We start from the raw sequence: 14,070 nt of genomic DNA, 5'->3' as shown, positions 1-14,070 counted from the left end.
ATACTGAAAGTGTAGATTGTTTGAGATGATAACGAGTGCAATAATAGTATTACACTGATGAGATTTGATATTGATTCTTGTAGTAGAAAGAAACAATACTATTGGCTAAAATTTTGAAATTAAAAAATATATAGTGTATATGAACTTCTATAGTAGTAATTACTATCTACTAGCTTATGAAAGTTTGGGCTTGAAACTATAAAACAAGGTTCACGAATCAAACTCATGATAAATCATGTAAAAGATTGGACTGGAATCCAAATGTTTCTCTGATAATATCATAAAAATTTAAAATCATTAATTACCCAAAATAGAAGTAAAATAAAAACGAGAAAATATGTAGCAACACAACAGAAATAGGTCGATCAGAGACAATGAATGGGTGAAAACCATAGCTTCTCCCTCCTGTAAGATCTATAGAGTTGCAAAACATAAAGAATATGATATGTAAAGAATTGAATCAGTACACTAACCAACACTCGGCCATTATAGGTTCTTGAATCTGTAATCTTCTCACTGAGAGAAAACACGAAGACCAGCCTCTAAATCCTCCAACCTGATGGTACAAATCTCTTCAGTGTCGACGCAATCAAAGCTAAGTCGGAGATCAAGATTCTCCCTCGCGTTAACCAGCAACGTGTCCACCAACCCTCCGTTCATCTCCTTCCTCTTCTTCTCGGTTGTCTCTCTCTCAATCACTGAAGCTATCTCCTGCAGAGTGCACGACTCATGCAACTTGAAACCGTAGAACAGAGTGTCCTCTCCCTGGCTGTTCATCTTGATGTGCAGAATCTGCGCCAGTTCCTTTGCACTGAAGTCGCTGAAGTTGAAAAACTTTGTGACCCTTCTGCAAAACCCTTCGTTAGATGCGATCACACGCTTCATTGGCTCGCTGTATCCCGCGAATATCACCACGATCTTCCCCGTGTCCATGACCGACATAATTTCTTCCAGAGCTTCTAGACCGTAGTCCTTGTCGTCTGCCTTTTGCATTGGGATCAACCTGTATGCTTCGTCCACAAAGAGGATTCCTCCCTCAGCTTCTTGGATCTGTCCAGAGAATTGAAAAGATCTTTTTGAGGTTCTTGAAACTAAAACTCACAAGTTGACTAGTTTTGAACAGTGTTTTGTTACCTTTCTCCTGGTCTTTGGCCCTGTATGACCAACAAACTCACCAACCAAGTCTGTGCGCTGAACTTCTGTTACCTTATCGGTTGGTAGGATTCCAACCGTGTGAAGCAGCTTCCCTAGAACTCGAGCAACCATGGTTTTACCTGTCAGAAACAAAACAGTGTCAAGCTAAAACAGTTTGTTTCCAGGAAGAAGAACCACAAATATACAACTCTTTCTCTCTCACCAGTCCCAGGATTTCCAAGAAACGCCATATGTGGAGGCCTCCGAGTTCCAATGTTCATCCCAAGAGCCCTACGTCTCTCATCCAAAAGCATTCCTTTAGCCCATTTCCTCAGTTGTGTCTTCAGCTCGCTTAGTCCAACGATATTGGACAGCTCTTCCTCAAGTAGTTCCATCTTGGCCTTGGTCTTACCGCAAGACTCTAGCGCGCTTCTTTTCCTCTGCTCTTGGAGAAACCAGCGCAACAATTCACGCAACTTCTCGCTGCCTTGTCCTTGTGGTAGATGGTCCAAAGGAGTCATCCCTTCCTGGAATTATGCAAAATTCACACAGCTTAGTACATGAGATCATTGTTGTACTAATGAAAAAAACAAAAGAAGCAATGATTTTTAAGAGAGTGGGGTGTACATTATCTTTAGCGCTGCAATCAGCGTTATTATCCAGCAGTGTCTTAACAGTTGAGATGTCTTTGGAGGTAATAGAATACCAAACCGCAAGGTGCAATGGTGTCATACCGTTCTGCATTTAAACCAAACCGAACCAAATCAGTACAAGTTAGTCCTTCAATGAAGAGAGGGAGAGGAAATTACACTGGCTTTGGCTTCGATAAAAGCACCACGCTCAAGGAGTAGCTTAGCAGCTTCATTGCAGCCGTTCTTGGCTGCCATGTGCAATGGGGTTTCACCATACTTGATAGAGAGAGAAGCAGCAGCACATGAAGTAAAATAGATCAATACAAAAATCAAAACCTCTGGAAAAAAAAGAAAGAGGCTTACAGTGTTCATTGCTTCCAACTCAACTTTATCGGATCCAGGCCAATCTAAGAGATACTTGACAATATCAACATTGCCATTTCCAGCAGAAACATGAAGCGGCGTGTGGTACATCTGCACATTCCAATCCAATTCAGCCAAAGTTGAGTATTTTCAAAAGAAGAAAAAAAACATCAGTTTCGAAGTAGAATCTAAGGCGACAAATCGGAATGTAGATCGCAAGGAGAGAATCATTACGACGGGGTTGCGTTCGTTGAGAAGAGAAGGGTTGTCTTTGAGAAGCTTCTGCAAGGAAATGAGATCGCCGGAGAGAGCGCAATCGTGAATTGTGGTGGGTCTTGCGGATCTCACCCGCTGTACTCCTCCTCCGCCGACTTGTCGCTTCATCCTTGATGACACAAAAGGGGTTTTGCTCAAAATTGAATCTTTTTAGCCGGGGCGGGGCGGGGAGAGATTTAGTTTAAGAGGAGGATCTTTCGGGAGAGTGTTTCTTGCGTACAAGAAATAGATTATAGGGAGAGGTATCTCCGCGTCTTCCTCTTCACCAACTGCTCTTTCTTTCTTCGTCTCCTTTCCTTTTATCATTTTCTTATTCTTTAAATGACCTTTTTACCCTTGCCTCCTGGCGCTTTACTAAATACAGCTAAGCTTCTTAATCAGACTACTACTAATCATATTCAATCATTTACATCTATCTACCTATATAATTTAAGTTTAAAAAGTAATCTGCTTTTTGGGCCAATAAGACCAGCTCTAGCCCAATAGTCATTTTGATCAAAACAAAACATCACTTGCGCTCTCTCCCTGAATGAATGCAATACCTCATCAAATCCATATCACAAATAGATTCCATGATTTCTTGTATCATGATTAGTGACGTGGATAAGGACACTTGTCTCGTTTGTAAGGAATCCCCTTGAACTAAAGAGTGTAGTCGAATCAAGTTAAAGAAATGAGAATGCAATATTGACTTCATGTATCTTATATCGAGAATGCATCAGAGTCGTGGAAAGGAAATCTGATCCACCTTCCGCTTCCACTCTAATGATCTCTTTGTTCGTCACGTTGAAGTCTAATGAATGAGAATTTCTTTTACTCATTGGACCTTAAGGTTGACTAGTTTACTTCGTTGGAATTTCACAACAGGTATAGCTTTCATTAGCTCATATAACAAAAGTTTCAAAACTACGAAACTCAACATGCAAGCATACTACTACTATCAAAAGATACATGTCTATTATGTCGGAAATGAAAACTATGTGTAGCCAGTTAGAGATCCTACAATATTTTGGGCTATAAAAATATAAGAGCTTATACATAAACATCATAGAAATATAATCAAACACTCTTGTTGGGGTCGAAAACGGTTATCTCAAAATCAACGGCTAAAATTATCATTTTAGTAAATTCTTCACGAAAGACTTCTCGAAAGAAAAATCGGAAGAATACAAATACTTATGGACGAGGGTCTCCGGAAAGATCGGTACGAAAAGAGACAGGTCAAGACCCGAGAGCCGGACCGTTCTCACAAGGTCACCTCGCCCATGGGCGAGGACGACCAGAACCACGGTCACCTCGCCCATGGGCGAGGACGACCAGCACCACGGTCACCACGCCCATGGGCAAGGACGATCCGTGCCCGGTTCACCTCGCCCTAGGGCGAGGACAATCCAATCCTGGCCAGTCCGACTCTTTTCGACTCTCGTGTCCTCCGTATAGTTGTGATATCCGACTTTTGGATCTTATACCTCTCGTTTCATCTCGATCGGAGTTACTCTCGAAGTTTTACGACTAAAATCGTAGAAAAGCCCGAAGGCCTAAAAACGGCCCGAGAGGATCTAAACGTGTCTAGAGGCTGATCTACGATTTAGAAGGGACCCGAGCCCAATGGGAGTTATGACGGTTTATCCTAACTCGCGGAAGTAGGATAAACGTTAAGTTTCCGAAGATAAATATCAAGAATCGAAGATAACTACAAAGATCGACGAAAAATGGAATATTCTCAAAAGAGATAAACTTGGGCCCAAAGGCAAAGGAGTAAATGGGCCACCGACCTAAAACAACTATATAAGGAGAGCTGGACCAGAAGAAAAGGGATCCGAGAATTTAGACTTAGAGAACTCCTGCTAGCTTAGGGAACTTAGAACTTAGGTGGTTAGACTAGCAAGGCAAGGCTTAGAACGTTTTGCCGCCTTTCTGTTCTGTTTTTGTCTAGTTAGCATATCTCTACTCTTCTCGGAGAAGTCATGTATTCATACTATTTCATTAATAAAACGCTTCCGAGCGACTATTTATCTTTATCTTGCTATCTATCTTTTTACGCTCTGAAAGTGATTACGCAGAGAATTCAGACCTTCAGGGAAAATCGGGTTTTCTTGGTTTTCCTCCATACTTATTCATTAAAATCGATGGTGTGAATTCTGGTTCCCACAGTTTGGCGCTAGAAGGAGGGGGGGGTCGAATTTTCTAACTCAAAAATCACAAACGATTAAAGATACAAGATGTCCGCTCCAGTAGCTCACGATGTCGTCTCTTTCAAGGACAGAGCAACGGCCGACCAGGTCAAACCTCACAACCATCTCCTTGTCATCGAACTGACCATCCAGGACATCGACGTAGCAAGAGTGTTGGTCGACACCGGATGCTCGGCCAACATTATCTATAAAAGCACCCTCGAGAGAATGGAAATCAACCTGTGCGCCATCACGGAAGGTCCCAGTCCAATTTTTGGACTCTCAGGAGACGCTACTATGACCCTCGGCTCAATCAACCTCTTGGTTAAAGCTGGGAGCGTCGTAAAAATCACGGAATTCTTGGTCGTCGATCGCCCAACATCATACAATGTAATCATTGGAACTCCATGGCTGAATTCCATGAGAGCGATCTCATCGACATTCCACCTATGCCTTAAATTTCCGACCCCTCATGGAGTCGAAACAATTCAAGGAGACCACAGGATGTCACAACTATGTTTCGCCGTTGAGTTAAAAAGAAAGAACTTTGCGATCGAAGCTTCCCACAAGAAGAAAAGAAAGCTGACTCTCGACGAGGGCGCCCCAGAAAAAGACTCGGAACTCTTCTGGCAGTCACAGAGGGTCGAAGCTCTAGAAGGGAAGCGCGAACCAACTTGCGAACCGGTAATCTCGGTCTGTCTCGACGAATCCCGCCCAGAACGATGCGTCGAGATCGGAGCCAACCTCTGCGAACCATTGAGAATAGAGCTCATGGCTTGTCTTAAAAAGAACCTCGATACGTTCGCTTGGGCCGCGGAGGATATGCCAGGAATCGACATCGACATAACATGTCACGAACTCAACATTGACCCGACCTACAAACCCGTAAAACAAAAAAAGACGGAAGCTAGGACCAGAGCGTGCTACCGCGGTAAACGAGGAAGTTAAGAAACTCCTCAAAGTAGGGTCAATAATAGAAGTCAGATACCCGGATTGGCTCGCCAATTCTGTCGTGGTCAAAAAGAAAAACTGCAAATGGCGAGTATGCGTCGACTTCACCGATCTCAACAAGGCCTGTCCAAAAGATTGCTTCCCACTTCCGCACATTGACCGACTGGTCGAAGCAACAGCAGGGAACGAACTTTTATCATTCATGGACGCCTTCCCCGAGTACAATCAAATCATGATGAATCCCGACGATCGCGAGAAGACCGCATTCATCACCGACCGTGGAACGTATTGCTATAAGGTAATGCCTTTCGGTCTCAAGAATGCGGGTGCTACTTACCAGCGACTTGTCAATCGATTGTTCTCCGAACAGCTCGGAAAGACTATGGAAGAGTACATCGATGACATGCTCGTGAAATCCCTTGACAAACATGACCACGTATCCCACTTGGAAGAGTGCTTCGCAAGGCTGAACCTACATAACATGAAACTAAACCCGACAAAATGTAGGTTCGCAGTCGCATCAGGAGAGTTTCTCGGTTATCTGGTCACGTGTCGCGGGATCGAGGCTAACCCCAAACAGATAAATGCACTGATAGAAATGGTCTCACCAAAGACAAAACGAGAAGTCCAAAGGCTAACCGGAAGGGTCGAAGCTTTGAACCGTTTCATCTCACGTTCGACGGACAAGTGCCTGCCTCTCTACGACACGTTGAAAGGGAACAAAAAGTTCGAATGGTCGGAAGAGTGAGAAAAGGCTTTCCAACAGCTGAAGCGTTACCTGGCCACTCCTCCTGTTCTTACAAAACCAGTAGAGGGAGAACCTCTATTCTTATACATCACGGTCTCCGCAACAGCAGTAAGTGGCGTTTTTATCAGAGAAGAACGCGGTGAACAAAAACCAATCTTTTACATATGTAAAACCTTGCTGGACGACTTGATGGAAAAACTAGCATTCGCTGTTGTAACATCGGCGAGAAAGCTCAGGCCATATTTCCAATCTTATACCATAGTGATTCTCACCACCTTTGCCCTGCGCACGGTTCTGCACAGTCCGAGTCAGTCAGGACGGCTCGCGAAATGGGCAATCGAACTGAGCGAGTACGATGTCGAGTACCGCCCAAGAACCTGCACAAAATCTCAGGTGCTGGCGGATTTCTTAGTCGAATTGGCCACGGGAGATATGACAAACACGGAACCAGATTCGACTTGGGTTCTTCACGTCGTGGATCATCGTCCAAACAAGGATCTGGAATTGGGATTCGGCTCACGTCGCCCACTGGGGAAATCTTGGGGCAGTCGTTTCGGTTAGAATTCCATGCTTCAAACAACGAGGCTGAATATGAAGCACTCATTGCAGGATTACGACTAGCCCATGGGCTGAAGATTTGCAACATCCACGCTTACTGCGATTCTCAGTTAGTCGCAAATCAATACAGCGGAGAATACGAGGCAAGGGACGAAAGAATGGACGCATATCTAAAACTCGTCCAGGACATGGCCCAAGACTTCAACCACTTCGCCCTCACTAGAATTCCTCGCTCGGAAAACACCCAGGCAGATGCCTTGGCCGCGCTCGCGTCAAGCTCGGATCCAGGACTAAAACGGGTAATCCCCATGGAATTCATTGAACATCCGAGCATCGGACCGCCGGTGATCGCCAATCTGATTTGGGGACAAATCGAAGATACGGAGGAAATCAAAGATCCACAAGAAGGAAAGATGGATCAGCCGGAATACAGTTGCGACAGCCCATGGCTAGAGCCGATCCGAGCCTACATAGCCGACGGAACGCTCCCCGCCGAGAAATGGGCGGCACGCAAAATTAAAACCCAAGCCGCACGATATTTAACGGTAGAGGGAGAAATCTACAAATGGAGATTCTCCGGCCCACTCATGACCTGCGCCGAGGGAGAGAAAGCGAGAAAAGTGATGGAAGAGGTCCACTCTGGATCGTGCGGAAACCACTCCGGTGGAAGGTCACTTGCAGTCAAAATAAAACGCCACGGTTATTACTGGCCAACTATGATCAAAGACTGCGAGAAATTCGCAAGAAAATCTAAAAAAATGCCAAAGGCACGCGCCCACCATCCATCAACCTGCGGAGGTCCTCTCATCCATTTCATCTCCGTATCCCTTTATGCGATGGTCCATTGTAATCGTCGGACCTTTACACAATTTAAAAACAGAAACGCTTCCTTTTGGTCCTTACGGATTTCTTTTCGAAGTGGGTATAAGCAGAATCCTACGCAAGTATCAAAGACATACAAGTCGAGAGTTTCGTATGGAAGAACATTGTGGGAACCAGAATTCACACCGTCGAGATTTGTTAATCGGAGGAAAGCCAAGATAACCTAGCCTTCCCTGAAGGTCCCGGTTATCTGCTGGGCCACGCAAAACACAATCAATATGAAAGAGTCGAAAGTAATAAATCGTAAAAGAGCGAAAAGAGAACAAAGAGGTCTTATTTCCGAATTCGCGTTTGAGCATGAACAACAGGTAAGATCCTACGCCACGAGAGCTGTCCGTACGTTCGCTAGTCTAGCCACCTAAGTTCTAACCTAGTCGAGTCGCAGCTCGTTAGTAAAAACGGAAAAATGCCTAAATTCCTCTAAGTATTAAGTTTGCTCTGAGAAAGCTCCCTCTTGCTCCTCGCCTTAAGCCCTCCTTATATACTCTCTCTAGGTCGGTTTGCACCTCTTCCTAGGCTGGATTCGTCGTGAGACGGGCTTTTCCATTTTTCGTCACCCTTCATGATAATATTCGGAAACTTGACATTATGTTTTCCTGCGAATAAAAAATAGACCGTCATATCAGCCTTAGGCTCAATCCTGTTCTAAAATCGTAAGTGGGCCGTTTAGCCGTGGTTCAGACCCCTTTTGGGCCGTTTTGGGACTTAGACGTTTTTACAATTTTTCCTAAGAAACAGCAGTTGGTTTTTCCGAAAGGATTCCAATTCTCCGTATAGTTAAGGCAACTGGTGTTCAAGCTAACCATAGTCGTTTTTTACGGCAGGCAGGAATCCATTTCTGCGACCAAGTTTTTATAAATTTTCCCGAAGTCTTTCTTTGATAATACTAAGCGAGACGAGACATTGGTATTGCGTCCAAGGGCCCGAGGATTGTGTTACGGTAACTTAGACGAGGATGCACGGTTTCGGTACCCGAGGTCGGTCCTCGCCCATGGGCGAGATGACCTTGGTGCGGGTCATCCTCGTCCACAGGCGAGGTGACCTCGGTGCGAGTCGTCCTCGCCCATGGCTGAGGTGACCTCGGCGCGGGTCATCCTCGCCCGTGGGAGAGGTGACCTCGGCACGGGTCGTCCTCTCCCATGGGCGAAGTGACCTCGGCGCGGGTCGTCCTCGCCCATGGGCGACGTGAACTCGACGCGGGTCGTCCTCGCCCATGGGCGAGGTGACCTCGGTGAGGGTCGTCCTCGCCCATGGGCGAGGTGACCTTGGTGCGGGTCATCCTCGCCCAGGGGCGAGGTGACCTCAGTTGAGATGGTCCTCGCTTACGATCGAGACCTCATCCAGACTGATCCTCTTCTCGACATTCGTCGGTTCGCATCCGCGAAAAACTGTCTTTTACTTGATTAACCGTTTTTCGGGAATGTCTAGTTTTCAAGGATTGATCGAGAGTTGGTTTTCTGGGAACTTTCAGGCATTGATTCCGTTGTGACCGGTTTTGACCCCAACAGTTAGCCCCCCCCCCCAGCTAGCTAGGATCCGCGGACCTGGGTGTGAGGTCCTAGCTTGCGGTATGACTTGTTTTGATGGAATTAGACGTAATCGTTTACCGAAAGTCCGAGAATGAATAGTACCATTTTTTTCCTATATATAGGTGGAGTAAGTTTTTTTTTAAAGTCTTCGTTAACTCTCTTCACAAGAAAATTTCTCCAAGGTAGAAATTTCTTTTATCCTCTCTCTCTTTACCTTTGTGTCAAAGTTTTTGTCTTTAAAAAAATGAGTTCAAGAAAGAGATCCTCTAAGAAAAAGACTTCCCCTCAATCATCTTCTGGCAATCCTTGTACCAATGAGGAGATTGTTCCCAAAGAGAAATTTGAGGTCGAGCAAGAAGAGAAGGAAGCGTACTGGGACGCTTTATGCGGTTCGATAACTCCTCCGCCCGAAGTCTTCTATCCCACAAGACCCGCGACGCAGCTTGATCCTACCCTTCCGAGCAGGACCTCTCCCGCCATCTTAAGACCCTTCGGGAGTTTTACAGAGTTCCTAGCGGGGTTGTGTTTCGAGTCCTGTTGCATGGGGAGAGTGCGGAGGATCCCCCAGAGGGTTTCTTCACATGCTACGAAGCTTTCCTGACACGTTGTCGCATGTGGTTCCTGATTCCTGAGGCCATCGTCCGCGCACTCGACCGTTTTGAGCTGTAGATCAGTCAGCTAAACGTTGCGGCGTTGCAAAACTTTCTTGGCGTGTTGATCCTGAGCTACGAGCTCAGAATGGACCTCAGCCCTGACGACTTTGAAGGGCTATGGTCGACACGAAAGACCTCGATTGACTACTCATACCGCATGGCTCCTAAGAGACATATGTCGATAATCCAGGGGCATACTTCAAATGGCAAGGGATGGTTCGAGCGTTTTTTCTATGTTTGAATCGATGGCGCATCCGTCGGGGAGAACTGTCTCCCCTTGTTCTGTGGCAAATGGAACTTTCATCGTGGTACGATGGTTGGAAATTTGGTTCGTATAGATACCCGGAGGCATCTAACATATTTTTTTTTGTAGCGAACAGTATCCTCCCCGCGATCCCCCGAACCTGTTTGCTAAGCGCGATCTTCTCCGCAATGATCCGTTCTTTTGGGATTCCTTCACATTAGACAGGATCGGAATGCAGTGGCGCCCTACCGATCGCGAGGCATCTCCCGACCTTTACGTGCATCGGACATGGACGAGCCACACCCCGACGCTGTTCCCGATCAGAGGGAGAGAGTTAGGCCCCGAAAGGATAAGGGAATCGCTCTCGAAGACAGAAATTTGTCTCAGAAGATCTTCTGCTACCCGGATGGAACCCGGGTTTCACCCCGAGTGATGGGAGTGGAACCAGCGAGGCTCCTCTTCCGGATGACTTCTTTTCCAACCTTCCTCCCAGTTTTACTACTCCAGCGTTACTGGATGAAGCGTCGAAGAGAGAAGTGGTCGCGGAAGGTTCTCGGTTGATCAACGAGGTTTTAGTCTCTGGAAAATTATTTTTTTTTGCGAGTCTTCGTTTGTTGCTTCCATGTATGACCCTTGATTCGTGTAGGGAATGCGAGTCTTTAATTCAACGCTTGACAGAAGTTTCAGAGAGGCCCGTCTTTCGCACTTCAAGGCCGAAGAGATTGAGAGGAAATTCATCCGTTTTCAGAACAAGGTTGCGGAAAGAGAGCGCAGACAGGCTGAGTCCCATTCCCGAGCTCTCATTCGTGCGGAGAGGAAAGGGAGGAGGAAGATTGCTGCTGAGTTAGCGAGGAGAGCTACATTGTTTGATGTTGAGTTCAGGAGTTTCAAGGACGCTCAAGACTACGTGGGTGACTTCCGCGAATGCCGCGGTTTGGTTGGTACCCTTTGGAAGTCGCAGAACGCTGATTTCTCTTTTCTCTCTTCTCATTCCTCATGGATGGGTGCGCCCAGGCCTAGTCGATGGTTCCTCCAATCGAGGGGAGGATCCGAGAGCTTTGGGAACCCATCGAGGTTTCGGAGGACACGACGGAAGTGGGAACCGATGCTGCGGATGAGGGAGGAGAAGTAGATCAGCCTGCGGACTCATTTGGAGTCTCGATGTCCGGGTATCTTGACCTTGATCTCTGAAGGTCGTCGGGATTGTTTTCCCTTTGCCTTTATCTCAAGATTTCGTGTGGTGTTTTTGGCCGAGTGTGGCTGTTTGTTATTTTAGGGTGCTATGGCCTTGCAAGGTCATTTGACTATGTATGCGGAACTGGCCGTTGGTGGCTTTGAATCCCAGCCGCTCTGCGGCCTTTTTATATATAACGAATGTTCTTTTAGCATTCTATGGGTTTTAGTTTATACTTCTGCCAAGTGTCGAGGGAAAGACACGAGTAGTCACTTCGTATCTTAACTCTTAATTTGTCGTTCCGTTCGTTTGCTCTTTCGAGGGTATTCGAAAACGTTTAGGAGTTTTACGAAGTTTCGTGAGCATTTTAGATGTGGACGATGAGAAATGTTTTAAGATCTCGTATCAGTTTCGATATCATGCCTTGAGATGTTAATGGACCAGTAGGATTGGGTTTAGGGCAAAACCTAGGTTTACTTTCGGCTCTATGACTATGCGACGACTAATCAGCTTTTGTTTTGCGATTTCTACCTGATTCTTTCCGATTAATGTCTGCGACTGGGCGCCGGCTTATATGACTTGTGTGGAAAGAATCGAGCACTCTCCAGAGAACGTCTGGTGTGCTGACCAAAATTTAGGATTTTCTTGTATAGCGCGCTATGGTATCCTTGTCGGATGTAAGAGAACCTTTAGTTTTTATGAAAGGTTTGACTACGAGTTCTTTTTTAGAGAACGTTTTGGACTTGTCCCTCGGGGTCAATCCACGGGCATTTTGTGTTTTTAGAGTCACGGATGGACTGTGTATTTGGATTATATCTTTCGAGAAATATTTGCGACGTCTCTCTTTCTTGAAGATATGTCTTTTGCTGTGAGATGGCTACAATCTTTGTTTTCATTGAAGATGAGTTTTTCCGGTCTTGCTTGACCATGAGTATGTGTGAGTTATGTAGGAAATTAGTTTTCGTCCAAGGACTGCTTAGACGGTATGCCCTTATCTTGGGCGTTTCTTAGGCCAACCTTAGATTACTGTGACTTATTGCAAGTGAATTGTAAGGTCGTAAGAAGGTAGAATTTATTGAAAAAGTTTCGAAAATATCGAGTACATTCATGGATATTTCAGACTTTATGGGAGTATACGAGTAAACGTACCCACTCACCCCCCCCCCCCCTCTTTTTTAACGAGGGGGATAGCTGAACTTGTTGATATGACAAGCTGCCTACGTACCTCTTTCGAGGATCAAGTCATCTCGTAGTTTTGCTTGTTTCTGCGAGTGTTCATACTCGCTGGATGGGATCGTTCTGGTTACTTCAGCCGTTGGGGCTTCAATTGGAACGACGACCGTTTCAAGAGTCGGGCTGTCCGCTGGCAATGGATTCGGGGCCGTTTAGCCGCGGTTCAGGCCCCTTTTGGGCCGTTTTGGGACTTAGACGTTTTTACGATTTTTCTTAAGAAACAGCCGTTGGTTTTTCCGAAAGGATTCCAATTCCCCGTATAGTTAAGGCAACTGGTGTTCAAGCTAACCATAGTCGTTTTATACGGCAGGTAGGAATCCATTTCGACGACCAAGTTTTTATAACTTTTCCCGAAGTCTTTCTTTGATAATCCTAAGCGAGACGAGACATGGGTATTGCGTCCAAGGGCCCGAGGATTGTGTTACGGGAACTTAGAAGAGGATGCACGGTTTGGGGACAGAAAGTCGGTCCTCGCCCATGGGCGAGATGACCTCGGTGCGGGTCGTCCTCACCCACGGGCTAGGTGACCTCGGCGCGGGACGTCCTCGCCCACGGGCGAGGTGGCCACGGCGCGGGTCGTCCCAACCCACACGGGCGAGGTGGCCACGTGCGGGTCGTCCCCGGGCGTGGGTCGTCCTCACCCATGGGAGAGGTGACCTCGGCGCGGGTTGTCCTCGCTCATGGGCGAGGTGACCTCGGCACGGGTCGTCCTCGCCCATGGGCGAGGTGACCTCGGTGCGGGTCGTCCTCGCCCATGGGCGAGGTGACCTCGGCGCGGGTCATCCTCGCCCAGGGGAGAGGTGACCTCGGTTGTGACGGTCCTAGCTTACGATCGAGACCTCATCCACACTGATCCTCTTCTCGACATTCCTCGGTTCGCCCAGGGGCGAGGTGACCTCGATTGAGACGGTCCTCGCTTACTTGATTAACCGTTTTCCGGGAATGTCTAGTTTTCAAGGATCGATCGAGAGTTGGTTTTCTGGGAACTTACAGGCGTTGATTCCGTCGTGACCGGTTTTGACCACAACAAACATTATCACCAGGCACGGGGTCCCTTACGAAATCGTAACAGACAATGGATCTCAGTTCATCTCTACCCGATTTGAAGCATTCTGCGAGAAGTGGAAGACACGGCTGAACAAGTCAGCTCTTAGATATCCACAATGTAACGGCCAGGCAGGGACCATTAACAAAACCGTCCTTGACGGGTTAAAAAAGCGCTTAGAAGCCAAAAAGGGACGATGGGCAGATGAGCTCGAAGGAGTTCTTTGGTCACATCGTACAACCCCAAGATGGGCTACGGGAGAAACCCCCTTCACCCTCATTTACGGGACGGAATGCATGATCCCAGTGGAAGTAGAATTTCCCGGTGTGCGGAGAAGATTCCTCCCCGAACGAGAAGATCTCAACAACGCGATGCTGCTGGACGAACTCGATCTCATTAACGAGCGACGAGACCAAGCTTTCATAAGAATCCATAATTACCAGCACGCTACCGCGAAATACTACAATTCAAACG

General features: G+C 46.7%; 2 protein-coding genes across 2 annotated transcripts; one reads left to right on the top strand and one right to left on the bottom strand.

The window, feature by feature from the left end:
• Positions 1 to 209: 209 nt before the first annotated feature.
• LOC106410968 (protein CbxX, chromosomal-like) lies at positions 210 to 2,692 on the bottom strand. The gene is made up of 7 exons (XM_013851609.3): positions 2,364 to 2,692; positions 2,130 to 2,240; positions 1,944 to 2,042; positions 1,762 to 1,872; positions 1,358 to 1,661; positions 1,135 to 1,274; positions 210 to 1,050 (listed from the first exon to the last, which is right to left on the bottom strand). Exons 1-7 carry the CDS (start codon positions 2,511 to 2,513, stop codon positions 514 to 516), a joined length of 1,452 nt encoding a protein of 483 aa, XP_013707063.2. The 5' UTR covers positions 2,514 to 2,692; the 3' UTR covers positions 210 to 513.
• A 1,935-nt stretch (positions 2,693 to 4,627) lies between these two features.
• Positions 4,628 to 5,527, top strand: LOC106393199. The gene has a single exon (XM_013833929.2). It carries the CDS (start codon positions 4,628 to 4,630, stop codon positions 5,525 to 5,527), a length of 900 nt encoding a protein of 299 aa, XP_013689383.2.
• Positions 5,528 to 14,070: the final 8,543 nt, after the last annotated feature.

This window comes from Brassica napus, chromosome C7 (assembly GCF_020379485.1).
Source record: "Brassica napus cultivar Da-Ae chromosome C7, Da-Ae, whole genome shotgun sequence".
NCBI lineage: Eukaryota > Viridiplantae > Streptophyta > Magnoliopsida > Brassicales > Brassicaceae > Brassica > Brassica napus.
This window is presented reverse-complemented; position numbering and strand designations above follow the sequence as displayed.